Source organism: Amblyomma americanum, chromosome 10, assembly GCF_052857255.1.
Source record: "Amblyomma americanum isolate KBUSLIRL-KWMA chromosome 10, ASM5285725v1, whole genome shotgun sequence".
NCBI classification, from domain to species: domain Eukaryota; kingdom Metazoa; phylum Arthropoda; class Arachnida; order Ixodida; family Ixodidae; genus Amblyomma; species Amblyomma americanum.
Window position 1 is genome coordinate 8039019 of NC_135506.1, and position 14164 is coordinate 8053182.

The following is a 14164-nucleotide window of genomic DNA, read 5'->3' on the forward strand; positions in this document are numbered from 1 at the left end:
TCCTTCGTTTCTGTCTAGAAATAGCCTCTCTTCTACGTGACAGTGCAGCGAGACTTGTTTCAACAATACCACAGCAAGAGAAGCTTGCTGGTGCAATATCTCAATGACAAGCGCCGGCATGCACCGATATTTAATATAAATGCACAGTCTGCTCTAGATGTTTGGAAAGAATGCGCAGAATGCAACTGATGCAGAAATTGATTACCACCGGTTGCTCATAGAAGCCTTTGCATTTTATTCAAGCGAGTTCCAGGTGATTTCTGCAGTGCGCATGCTAAGGTGTTGTCCCAAACTATGGTCTGAAATGTTGGCCGGGAAAAAAACCTGCACTTGAGCCCTAAAAGCGTTTCTGACATGAAGGGCAGGAGGCTAAGATACGTTTTCTAGAAACGCAGTTTTATGGGGTGCTGATGTGAACTGGGTGTTGTTCAGCTGTTCCACCTGCCGCACATAGGCAATATGTGAAGACAGATAAGCACGTCGCCACCTTACGGGATGCTAGTGTAACACGTTTAGTGTTTATCTAAGCGGGCCGACACTTTAAATTTACTTAAAAAATGATGGTATAGAACTAGTATAGTGCTTCTCTCATAGGCCATAGTTGAACCACAGTAATCCCGTCAATTAGGGTGAAAATTTGCTTTCTGGGTTTGTAATACTAGAGAAGCCAACGAAGGCGTTGGCATGACGAAAATAGAAAGGTGTTGACTAAATAAAATCAAGTGACATTTCGGCTTTCCCACAAGAGCTCCCGTGAGTGAGCCTAAACGTCAATTCGCTTGTCTTCTGGTCGGTGCTTTTTGTGTTTTCGTCATGTACCGACCCGACTACACGAAATTCTGTCAAACTCGCCTTCGATTACGGTGGCGGCTGGGAAATTAACATGTAGTACCTAAGGTTATATGGCCTCTCACATGCGATTGCTTAAACGCTCTTGGCACGTTCTGTTATAGCATGACAAATAATGCTGCTCTATGGGAATGGTTGCTAGGTCCTGAGTCTCTGCAGCCATCACAGAGTGTAGAGCTTAAGTTGGGAATTAAAAACAACGCCCGATGCCGACGTTTGTGCAGCTGGAAAGTTTCTTTGCAGGGTGGCATGAGCGTAACGATTTATGCCAAATTAGAGTATGAAGATATTTTGCAACTGCAAAACCGACGCATATTTGACCTAAAGACATAGTCACGCGTTGTTAGGCCGGGAACAAGTGTCATTTTGATTAGATGTCCTAAAGAATTCGCTGTTGATTTCCATCGAGAGCGTCGAAATTGAAAGGAGGGCCGTCAACGGCGCTTTGCACAGGTGAAGCAACCAGCGACTGTTCTTCCAAGAGGGCATCGGGTGGTGGCTGCGCTGACCGTGAAGTTCTATTTAAGGCTGCTCCGTCCTTTTCGGAATTGTCTAGTGGCAGAGGTGGTGGTGGTAGTTGGGGCACATCTCCTTCTCCCGGTAGTCCTTGTTCCTCGACGACTGGAGGCCCTTGAGGAGCCATCATAGGGGGTGGTGGTAGCTCAGGTACGGTACCCTGCCCCGGAAGTCCCTCCTCCTCTTCATCTTGATTGGGAACAAGTGTAAAACCATATGGCAGTGGAGGTATAGCTGTGCCACCAGGAATCTCCGGTGGTCCGGCTGGAACTGGCACTGTGGGTACTGACGGTGCTGGGCCCTCCCCTTCAGCTGGCGCAGATGAAGGCGTTACTGGAACAGGTACTGGTGTAGCAGTGGGCCGCAACTTGTGCGTGAGGAAATCAGGAATCTCGGGGAAATTATTACCGCTAAGGTTAAAACGGGGTTTCTTGGGTGTCTGTTGGACCTCCTGGCTCTCCTGGCTTTCTTGCGATTCTTGTTGCGTTTGGTTGGTATTATTCGGAGGAACTGTCGGCAGAGGCACCGGCTTCTGTGGCCGTTGCTCTTTCTTTTCGACGCATTTCTGAGTACCGTTGACGTACATGCAAACGGCTGCAAGAAAGAAGAAAATGGGAGTAGTCATGACGCATAATTATGAGAAAATAACATCGAAAAGTTCGACGGCCACTAGAACCAAGAGAGTGCAAGGCCTCAGCCGTGTGCTGGTTTCTCCTCCACCTTAAGTATATGGACTCGTAGTCTTTGAAACCAACCGCAAGAATAATCACGTCTGAACATGAGAGTTCATAGTTAACTATGGCTGAGAACTAGCGTGCCTGCATACAGACTTACATCATGAAGCGATTTAAAGTTTATTCATTTTAGGCTGAGTCAAAATGAATTCAAGTAGTCCGTGGCAGACTGTTTCGGCTACATGTAAAATAAAAGCACACATATACATTAATTTAACTTCCCCTCGGGGTTTTTTAGTTTGCAACTTTTCTTTTTCGGAGAAATGAGGTTCTTGTCGCACCAGAAAAAAGAGTGTCAGCCTAATTTCGCTGATATGAAACCGCACGCCATCACGCTGATCCAGATACTATGGTCAGTTAGCAATGGATTTCTGCTCAATTTCGCTACAAATTCATCTGGATGGAGAGATGCTGATCAATCTCTGGAGCTAGAACCGAACGTTCTTTAGGGAAGATTAATAAAGAAAAAAGAGGAAGAAGGGCGGTATGAACGAGGAACATGTTAACTGGCAATATTTAAGACGTGAAAATAAAAGGCATCGGTAAGTCAATCACCAATATTAAGTACACAGTCTTGGCGGCGAAGTGCGCGCGAAGAAGTTAAGGAAGAGCGATAAAACAAACGATAACATCCCGTCTTCCTACCCTTCTCTTCGCTTCACATTAAATGGCATATTAATTTTGCACTAAATAATTAAAATAAGTTCAACTGTCCTTTAGCATGTGATTGATAGGGCAACTAAAAGGTAGCGGATTATCCACCCTTAAGCGATTAGGTGGACAACCGCAGCAGCGTTTTCAATAGCTGCGTTTCTACGCGAGCCAAGACGCATAAGCCGCTGTGCACTACGTATTTAGAGCATTATAGCTCCTGTGTTTCCATGGCAACATGGTATAGGAAAAGCGAATGTCCCAGATTAGCGTAAGGTTTGGGCCAGTTTGGCGACCCTGGCCATCCTGGGACTAGCTGGCCGTGCTGACTCTGACGCATGATATCCTCGACACTTACTGCCGCGCCGCAATGAAGTTCTTTCTCTCTTACGTTTGCATAACCTACCGATGTAGTTGCAGCGTATAACTGCACATTAGCCAATAGCCATCATGCCCAGCTTTCCTGAGCATTATACATTGCCTCCATCTGACGGCTGCGGACAAAAGCGTTACGTAACTCACTTTCACTCAAGCCTACAAGGATCCGGCACCTGAATGTAGCGGGTCTTTCACCAAGCAACCCTGCTTTATACATTGCCTGGACGCAGGGACCGTACCATCGTTCTCTACTGGACTTCATCAAATCAGTTTGCTTTTTCCATTCACTTAATCACTACTACATATTTCATCACACCTTCACCCATTATTGATGCCCTGTGGCAATAAATTTCGCTATAAAAAAATTCACTTTCACATCCCAGTCGAAATCATGAGGAAGAAATGGGCTTAGGCAGGGCACAATGCGAAGACAAGATAACAGCTGGTGCGTAAGGGTAACGAAGTGGGTTCCAAGTGAAGGCAAGCGTAGCAGGGGGTGGAAGAAAGTTAGGTGAGCGGATGAGATTAAGAAGTTTGCGGGGAAATGGTGGCCGCAGCTGGCAAATGACAAGGTTAATTGGAGAGACATGGGAGAGACCTTTGCCCAGCAGTGGGTGTAGTCCGGATGGTGATGATGAACTCACTGGGAATATTTTCAAGTTTCAATTTTAGAGAAATTTTATTCATTACCGTTATGGTAAATTTATTATTAGTGGTGTTGTTTAGTCCTTATTGCAGGTTTCTAAATATAGTCCTTAGAAAAAGCAGTGTTGGGTGATGCCGCGCGGACATATTGATAGTGATGCATATTGCATCACTATTATTATTGATGAGTGATGTATATTGATACGCTGCAAAATATAACGTAAAACAGCCTCTGTAGTAGCAATGACTAGTTCCCTAGGAAATCAACTGGGCGTAACGAATACATAAAATTGCCGCGGTAATTTTGAATGTTCATATGCCTTCGGCACGTGGTGGCAGCAGCCCTTAAGCGTTTGTTCAGAATTTCCGGGTTTCCTGAAGGTACCTTTTAAAAATTTCTTTATACAGTCTATAGACTGTCCATGCACGTTTATCTATATGTCTATAAATTTTCAGTAGACAAATCCTATAGACTAGTCTAGTGGCAACAGAAACTCTACAGTCTGTAGGCATGACCTCTTGTAAAGGAAGGCAAGCCAAAGAAAAGTGCATTTTGGTACACAGCAAAGCAATTAAGTCGCCTTCATGATCGTAGCCAGGCATATTTATTTTGCGCATGCAATCGACTGTGTGGTCAGTTTCAAGCGAGATTTGATTTTATTTTCTGTGTGAAGGCGTGAAAGTTTGCCGGGGTTCAGGATGATGCCAAATGGAGCAGGACGAAGACGGTATGAACAGCAAGGAAGTTCACAGATACCTCCAAATATAAATAAAGAACTGTGAGTGTGAACAGCAGAGCCGTTTTATCGAGCAAAGCTGCTGTATAGATTGAATTAAGTATACCCAGCATTGTAGAAAAAAAACACAAATGACAAAACAGAAACATAGGGACTGTATCAACACTCAGTCGGCTGCAGATGTCTGCGGTTCATGAGTACTTGAAAACCCTTCATTCCTCTCGTGATTTTGCCGCGCCCAAGAAAGGGAAGGACGCACTGAAGCATTACTATACAAACTGGCTGTTATACGAATGCATTTCAGTCTCCATACTTTGGATGTCCTTAAAGTTAGGTTTTGTCTCACTTCTGCGGCTCGTATGCTACCTACGCTTAGTTTGCCTGCGTTAGTTTACTGCAGGACATCCCCTGGTAGTCAACGTAGTCAGCGAGCAACTTGACTAGCCCTAAAAGAATGCTTCCATTTCATTTCTTACGTTAAAGAAAACCTCCTGTGAAATGTAGTAAGATCAATGTAGTGCCCTTTCTCTCGCGCACGAATGCAGCCGCACGTGTAGCGTCGCTCAATTTCTCTTTGTTAGCCACGAATTTCGCTTCCGAAAAACACTGCTGTTCGAGCTCAGCGACGCTCGGGAAGAACAAAGAAATTTCTTCTTTCTGTTCGCAACAGCTGGATAGAACGAGCGGCACAAAAGACAGCAGCGCCGGCACAGTGCACTGCCACTGCTAAGCCTGTGTCCAGTAGGATGCGCTGTCCTGCACAATAATAACAGTTGTTCCACTTGTGCACTGCTGATGCGCTGTCCTGAACAAAGATATCAGTTGTTCCATTTGCGCAAATCAGGACGCGCTGTTCTGCGCAGTTTTAGCGGTTGTTCCATTTGCGCACAGCAGGATGCTCTGTCTTGCACGATGATATCAGTTTTACCAGTTGTGCACATCAGGATGGGCTATCTTGCACAATAACGTCAGCTGTTCCTGTTGTGCAAAGCATGACGCGCTGCTCTACGCGATACTAACAGTAATTTCTCTTGTTTACAGCTTGGTGGGCACGGTACGATAATATCAGTTGCACTTGCGCACAGTAGGATGCGCTGTCCTGCACAACAACAGCAGACGTGCCACTTGTTCTCTTGTATGGTTATAGCTACTGCCACTCAAGCCTAAATTAGGCGAAATTAGGTGATGGTATATTCCAACTAAGAACGGTAAGCAGAATTGTGATACTGCGGTGAGTCCCTGCTCAGCTTCCGAAAGTAAACAGATAATAAAGAAGCGACAGAGTGCAGCCTTTCTCAAAGTATACAGGCCACTAGTTCTGCTTGTTTAGTGCGGCTTGCTGTTCATTAACAGCGCAGTTTTTTTGTTTTTGGAATCCCCATTCTTCCCTCAGGAGCTCATTTTGATTTTAGAGCTAGCGCTAGAATGTGCTAATACCTGAGTGTTTCAGAAATCTTTTTTTTTTCATTCGAAGGTTTGCCATACGCTAATGTTTGGGCCTACTTGCTACGCTAAGAAATCGCCGAGGCTATTGTTGCGGAATAGCCTAAGCAGGTTCAAGTTGTTATTGTTCTCAGTCATCCGCCCAAAGAGGTCTTCCCCCTTGGAGACCATGAGTCAAACTTTTTTTCGTAGTCTGCTACTAGAGGTTATTGTCCCTGCACAATGGCACCCATCCCCATGTCCGCCAACTCCCGTGGACGAGCGCCATAGCAAGTTGCGAACATCGACCCCAGCGGTTGTCGCTGAAAGATTCAGACATGTGCTCCGTTACAAAAAAAAATTTTGGCAGTCTTTAGACTGTCCATAGACTTCTGTATATAAAGTCTATAGACGCTCTATAGGCAACCCTTTATAGAGAGTAGTCTGTAGACTGTCCATAGGCTGCTGTCTATAAAGTCTGTAGGCTCTCAATGGCAATCCTAGAGAACAGTCAATAGGCAATACACATCCTATACAGGGCCATAAATCTATAGATTGTCTATAGACTGTCCATAGACTTCGGCCTATAAAGTGTTTAGACTCTCTATAGACAACCATAGAGAACCGCCTATAGGCAGTACAAACCCTGTAGACAATCTATAGATAATCTATAGATATATGGCCAAACACTATCAGTAGACTTTTGTCTATAAACAGTCTATATAGGCTATGAATAGACAAAAATAAATATCTATTGGAAGGCAATAGAGTATATAATAAGTGTATATTTTTGCGCTAGCATTTAGAATAGTGGCGTAGTCGGCGATTAAATTTTAGGCTTCTCCTCACAGTGCCAGACGAGTGCGGAGAAGCTCAGTGTGACGTCACGGAAGGTAAGATTTAAATGTTCGCTGCCGCCAACCGTACCCTGCCCTGCCTAGTTGGATGCTGCCGAGTAACATTCGGAGGCCTTAGCTAGCCTTCGATGGCGTTGGTTCTTTTTTTTTAAAGCAAGCGTTTATGCGCTTGAAATGTACTGGTGCCTTCGATGACGTCATGATGCCCCTCCCCCCCATCCTCACTTGGAGCTGTGCGCTGCGGAGAAGCTTGATGGCCGTCTCTATTTCAATCGGTGACTACGTCACCAGTTCATACGCTATGCCGAAAGGATCTCGCATGCTTTACTTGCAAGTTCCACACATTCGACCCTTTTTAAGTTCATCGATTTTTAAAACATTTGCAGTGGCGCTGCTTTAATCAAGAAAGATATGATGGTATTTTGTTCGTGCGTTTTCGGAACGTTGGGTAACATCTATTCTTAATGATCGGACAAGACCGTGATAATGAGGTCGATGGTCATATTACGCTTGGGGCCACATTCTCAGAGCTTAGTATGGCACCATCATAAAGCACGGTATTTTCGCAACCATCGGTCACCGCAAGCGAACCGTTCTTAAAGGAAGCTGCACGTAACTCCTGTATACTGTAGCGGTAACGAATTAGAGGCGTAGCAGCAGCAGAAGCCATTCAGGAAAGTTAAGCCACGGCAGCTTCTTAAGTGAGGGGATGGAACATGGGGCTTCACCACCGAGGAAGGAGGCCGCTTACAGTGCCTGTTGCAGGGACAGAAGCCGTAGTAGTAGCCGCCCATCATCTGCTCCTCGGTACAGCGCTCACCAGCCCGCTGCAGCCGTCGGCACCGACGCCGGGGACTCTTCGATCGACGCAGGCAGCATTTGCCGCGGCCACACTCGTCCGTGTTGAGGCAGATCGTGCCGCCTTTCACCTGGTGGAGGAAGGAAAAGCGTATATATAGCAACGGTGTTACTTGCCTATTTCACTCTCTCTCTCTCTCTCTGGGAAAAGATCGCTAGCTGCTACAGTCATTGAACACAGCGAAAGCCTAATTGTTGTCTCCTAGATGTTTCCTGCTGAAGCCTACTCCCTTACAAAAATTTATTTAGACAGTCTATAGACTTTCCATATACTTCTGTCTATAAAGTCTATAGACTCTCTGTAGACAAACCCTAGAGGACAGGCTATAGGCAATAAAAATCTCATAGACAGTCTATAGACAAGATTTATGGCCATATACTTTTAGTAGACATTTGTCTATATACAGCGTATAGACTACGAATAGACAAAAATAAATATCTATAGGAAGGCAATAGAGTCAATAAGAAGTCTATAGACTGTCTATAGACCATTTTAGTAAGGGCTGTGTGGTCTGCATGCACCAAGGGCACATATATAAAAATAAAATTTTGTTTGTAGCAAACCAGTTTGCCTCCTGTTTTTCGACGGCGTAAGATCAAGAAATGTATTGCGGAAATGAAACCTTTTGTCCCTAAACCAGCTCCTTGCAAAGTGGTTCTAAAGTTCGTAACAGCCACGTAGCATTACTTGTCCACTCTGAAGTCGTCTTGTTTATTCGCTGTGCAGTTATTAATTATTTGTATTGCTCATACTAACATTGCATATCTATAGCAGCATAGCACAGTGGGTGAGTTGGTATCGCATCTTGAAAGAACAAAACAGTGAAACTGGTCTTTGGTTTTAATTTCGCTGTTTCATTCGTTCAAGATGCATATCTTTGTTCGGCGTGATGATATAATCCTGCTTTATGCTTTAGCACTTCATTTTTGGAAGCACAGTTAGGATTTCGCGTAATTGTACTTTTGACTATACATAATACCGCACTCGTTCTTTGGTTAGCGGATAACCCGATAAAAAGAAGCACCGGCATGATTGCCAGTGGGCTAATGGTTGCTGCTTATCACATACTGCCAGCCTGTGCTCTAGGCCTTACACAGGAAGAATAGAATTCTGATCCTTATGCAGGAGTGGGTGTTACACAGTAAGACGCTATTCTGCAGTACAACTTACACCTGCTCGAAGGAACGCTAGCATAGAAATAATGCGTATAACACATAGAAAACAAAATACATATACATAGAGCGTTTGAACAATGTGAAAGGCATTTCTGTGTGACAGGACACACTATGTAATGCCCTTGAGAAAGAGGTGACTGGCGAGCACTGAACCATATTTGCAGGGAACGTACTACAAGTGTGGGCTGTAAGTATTTGCATCTACTTGCAGTACGTCGAAGTTCAATGAAGTTCTAGTTACAGTATTTTTTTTTACATTTGGCTCGCTATATATTCCTGGATGTACCGGATGGTACACAGCAGCCTAATAAGATCTTTCTGAAGCACGCTAACTGACTGTCGGAAGCGAAACTCGGAGCGTCTTAGTCGATTTTTCGTCCCACGTTCCCGTTACCCAGTGAAGACAGGGCGGCTTTAGATTTTTGGGAAGAAAAAGAACAGAAGTAGTCCAGAGTGTGTCGCGCACCTCCTGTTAAAAACGAGGTATTCGGGATGTGATGGCTGCTAAATGTCTGCGACCCATAAAGTCCCTTCGGCAGCAGTCACCTAGTAAAGCAAAATAACCCAGTTGCTCTCGAGGAAGACCGCTCACGTCACTGTATTAAGCTTAAGCGCCAACAGTACGATGAGAGATCAAGAACATGGCTTGGCTGTGGTCCTATATGAAGCGTGTTTGGGAACTTGTGCAAAAGTTGTATGAACATACAGGGTACATTGTTTATTGCCTCAGCAAAGAAACAAATTTACGCACAATTAACTGGATTGATGCGGAGGAAATGAGATGGCAACCTTCTTTCACTTGCCCATCTATTGCAGTTTTGATTTTATTCCAATTCAGAGTACATTGTATTTCACTCTACAATCTATTCCAATTATGACTCTGTTTCATTTATGACCACCTAATTACGCAAAATGGGTCACATCGTCAGACCGCGGCCAGTTCTCACATCCCTACCTGCGCAGTGGGCCGCCGCGGTGGCAGAGTGGTTACAGCGCTCGGCTGCTGACCCGGAAGACGTGGGTTCGATCCCGGCCGCGGCGGTCGAATTTCGATGGAGGCGAAATTCTAGAGGCTCGTGTGCTGTGCGATGTCAGTGGACGTTAAAGAACCTCAGGTGGTCGAAATTTCCGGAGCCCTTCACTACGGCGTCTCTCATAGCCTGAGTTGCTTTGGGACGTTAAACCCCTACAAATCAAACCAATCCAAACCAAACTACCGGCGCAGTGGCTGTGCGGTTAAGCGATACGCCACTGCATTGGCAGTTGTTGCTTTGTGAGGGGTTTGTGAGTCCTAGATTGCTCTCCCGAACAATATGAGAAGGAATAGCTCCCGCAAGCCTCGTTTTTGCACAGATAGACGGGAGGCTGCACATTTCGCACGGAAGCCTGCTGCTGTCTGAGTCATTTCCTTCTTAGACATTATCACGGGTATTCTTCGTCTGGCGTCTCCCTCCTCTCTCCAAGAAGTGGATAAGAGCAAGGGGGAAGGCTGACAGGTGGCAGGTGAAGAGACGCAAATCCTCCTAAACTACACATGGGAGGTGGAGGTTTCACACAGACACCTATGCCACCGACGCCGCCATCGCCGGGCAGTGTTTGCCTTGATGGCCCTACTAATCCTATCACAATTAAGATCGCCTTGTAGCGAAATCTCCAATTTTATGCTGACTCAAAAATGCGTACGCATCCCTGACGGCTCATGATTGAACACGACTGCATCCCACCCCACACCACTCGTTATTAAAAACACGTGCAACCAAGGTTCACGAGGAGTGCAAAGTTAGGAGGTCCATTTGTTCTGGTTGCTTTTCGAACCATCATAGCCACACTGGCTGTCGCACACTACTGGGCATGCCTTGACAGCGAAGAGTGGTCGTACAGCATGGAAGATTTCCCCGGCCAGCGCTGTATTGTTACTCCGCAGCAGCCTTTGTGTTCGCTTGCGCAGCTGACGGCACTGTAGCTTCTATTCTTTGGGGGAAGTGGACGGTGGAAGGAAAGGGTCTATTCTCTATCACTGGGTTCTTTGCCTTGTCTCATCGTAAAACTTCTAACAATTAACAACACAAAACAACATGAACAAGGATCGAGGCGGGCCCTCAGCCGTTAGCCTAGCGGACGAAGGCTCCCCCTCGACCCTTGTTCAATCTGGCTTGTGTAGTTAGGAATCTCCTTCTTGCTGTCTTCTCTCTTTGAGTCATTTAAGTTTTACAGCCAGTTGGATGACTCGGTCGCTACTGGTAAGCGGCCCCATCCCTCGAGTGAGTCCCACTTAATCTTAAGATATCAGCCACGCACGCGTGCCAGCTTTAACTCCTTCCTAGAACCTGTTTAAGGGTAAGGAGGACTTTGCAGTCCCTGGACAAACTGACAATCAGCCAACGTTTCGGAAGTCACCAATGCGCCACTTTCTTAAGTTTTTCATCCAGTCGCACGTTATGGTCGTCTGTAAGCCCTGAATTTAATTATTATTTTCATCCTATACTCGCACAAATATTCGTAAATGACGTCTACTTCTTTTTGTAATAGTCTGTGGTCATTTACTATGAATCGGGCTCCGCCTAAGGTCGAGAACTCCAACTGATATTTGGCCTGGTTCAGTGACCACCACTTGGTGAGATAACAATATGCCACCCAGTGAGCCATGTGCTAATCAAAATTTTAATCATTACATTTTAACACACGCGAAACTTCCTTACCGAGTAAAACATGAGTGACACTTCACAAGCATTTTGGTTACTCAACAGACACCTGCTGAAGAAGAAGCAGTTTCATATCTCAACGGCGGTAAATGTGTCCCTGTGCAGGTCGATATCGAATACACAGATTTGCGTATATGTATATGACGCGAACACGTCAAACAGCAGGACATCCCTTTAAGCTTGCGGAAAGATTTTAATCTGAAAAGCTGTTGGCGGTCTTTTGAAAAGGAATTACAGGAGTTTCATTTGTTATTTCAATAAGCACTTTTGAAGCAAACATCGGTGATGTCAAATTATCTGCTCGTGTCCGCAGATAACACTCGTAGCTACCCCTTAAATTGAACCCTAGCTATGTGCCATAAAACACAACACAACACAACACACAACAGAAATTGAACCCTAGCGGTAGTCTATTGATTGAGCAACCACCTCGCATGCTGGAGGCGCGGGTTCGATCCCCAGGGCCACCGGGTACCCACCGGTGTTACAATGGGTCCAAGCATACCCTGGCCTGGAGCTCGGCTTATTCAGGGAGAAATGCCTGGGAAATCGGTCTTTGACCACATCTTGAGCAAAACGAAAAAAACCTTGTGCCCCGGCACTCTTTGGCCGCAGCTGCTCTTGCGCAATAAAAAATTCACGATCATTATCATCACAACTTAAAATGCTTACAACTTACGAGAGCGCAGTGGCATATTGAGCGCTTGCTCGCTGCGGCTTTTTTCCTCTTGAACTGTGAAATACCTACGTGCCTCAAACGAAACTACTATAGAACGACCGCATCCATTACATAGTGATTTCCGAAGGTGTTAAACAAAAAATAAATAATTTATTGCAACAGAAGAGCAACACCCGTTCTGAAGCGGGTATGCTGACCAAATAAGAAATCGTTATGAAATCTCTTAGAGCCAAGTTAACAAAATACAGACTTGCAGTGTAGATCAAGACGAACGCTTACAATAATTTTGTGAACTGGAAAGTTTATTGGCCGGAAAGCAGAAAGTAAAAGATCAATTTAATTATAATAGTTGAGTCAAGGTATTGTGACCTGAGGTTATTGACAACAATGCTAGACGCAAACACTTCATTGTTTCAGTGTTATAGATGTATCTTCTGCTCTATCTACATTGTGCACGTTCTTAATCTTTCAGTATCCTTGAATTTATTGCATAATATGCTTGCATATGTGCTGAAATTTTTGTACTCAGAATATGTACTCCTGTGATTGCTTATTCGACGCTATTTTTTTTATCTTTGATCCAGCAAATATGCGTCTACCCCTGTCTTATTTAATGACTCTTGAAGCCATAGCCAAGCTGCTATTCGCACCTTCTAGCCAAGGAGAATATCCGAAATTATTCTCTGTCAACCTATAGAAAATATAATTATTTCATTTGGCTAACGAATCACAGGACGAGTAAAACACATATGTCAGTGAACAAAATCTGACACGACGCGTTTGTGCAGCCCAACTCCGCCGCGGCTGACACGAGACAAGCACACCTGTGGGCACTCACCTTCCCTGTGATGAGGGGCTTTCGGGAGCTTATGATATGGGTATCAAGGTCATCGGGTTCTTTGGTTGATTCAATCAACCACGAGGGAAAATAATCATTATTGGTCTCTGTCTCTGTCTCCGCCTCTGTCTCCGTCTCTGTCTGCGTCGCCCACACCACGGAAACAACTAACACCAGCAACAGTCGAGGCAACATGGCTTCTCGAAAATCACACATTCATAAGTCACATGCACGAGCAGACGAGGCTTCGATGCGAACACGTCCGAGTGAGTATACCCTTCGTGACGCAAGCTTCGCGTTTCGGTCGATTTGCAGTGGTCGAGCTTGACTGTTGTGAGATGGTGACGTCAGTCAAATGTTTTCGCGACACCTTGACACCTAGCTGGTGGCGTCGTGTCCGAAGTTCAGTAGAGTCACGCAGGCTGCCGCTGTTACCGACAACACATTACACTGGCGTCACCCTCGAGGCCGCAGTTTAGTGGACGACTGCATCCCGTCGTTGACGCCGGATGAAGACCCCGATCCTGACGTAGTCGCCTTTGCGTCCGGCACTGCTCTCCCAACTGGCGTCACCCTTGAAGCAACGTCTTCGAGGACAAAGGAAATCCGAGTGGGTTCCTCCGTATTGTCATCGTCCAACTGTGGTCGTCATTCCGTCAGCTCAACGCTCGATTTACTGGGAGACCGTCCAGCGGAAGGCTATCAAAACTGCAAGCCTTTCCACTCGCCATTCGCTTTGCTGTGCGCCGTGAAGCCCAGCACATGAAGAAAAAGAAACCGAAATTTTTAATTTGTTCCTTTCGCCGCAGCTGTACGCAGCGCTTGCCCCAGCGCATTACCCCGAAGGGCTTCCTTGTGCACAGACCTCTACGACATCAGCAGCAGTTTCAGGGGATGCCATTGTGTTCGGACCAGAAAACATGCACGCCCAGAAAGCTAGGAAAATGTATTGTTCCAGGCTTTGCAGCAAGTTCTGTATGAACGTCTATTTTTTTGTTCCAGTGGGCCCGGTGCATCGATCACCGCACGAGGTGACTGCGTAGCACGGGGCTATATATATGTTTTGCAGGTATAGCAACGCCCACTCCTTGCTTCATATTTCGTGGACTGGCAGCTTCACAC

The 14164-nt window shown here is 45.6% G+C and overlaps 1 protein-coding gene across 1 annotated transcript; it reads right to left on the reverse strand.

Moving 5' to 3' along the window:
• Nucleotides 1-213: 213 nt before the first annotated feature.
• LOC144106534 (uncharacterized) lies at nucleotides 214-13919 on the reverse strand. Its single transcript, XM_077639379.1, has 3 exons — nucleotides 13043-13919; nucleotides 7541-7718; nucleotides 214-1959 (listed from the first exon to the last, which is right to left on the reverse strand). The coding sequence occupies exons 1-3, from the start codon at nucleotides 13256-13258 to the stop codon at nucleotides 1229-1231; spliced, it is 1125 nt and encodes a 374-aa protein (XP_077495505.1). The 5' UTR covers nucleotides 13259-13919; the 3' UTR covers nucleotides 214-1228.
• Nucleotides 13920-14164: the final 245 nt, after the last annotated feature.

Excerpts from the sequence above, each read along its gene's own strand:
- LOC144106534 (XM_077639379.1), bottom strand. The coding sequence starts at position 13,258 with ATGTGTGATTTTCGAGAAGCCATGTTGCCTCGACTGTTGCTGGTGTTA. Across the intron at positions 7,719-13,042 it reads AGCCCCTCATCACAGGGAAG|GTGAAAGGCGGCACGATCTG; the intron begins GTGAGTGCCCAC and ends TTCCTCCACCAG. Across the intron at positions 1,960-7,540 it reads CTGTCCCTGCAACAGGCACT|CCGTTTGCATGTACGTCAAC; the intron begins GTAAGCGGCCTC and ends TCTTTCTTGCAG.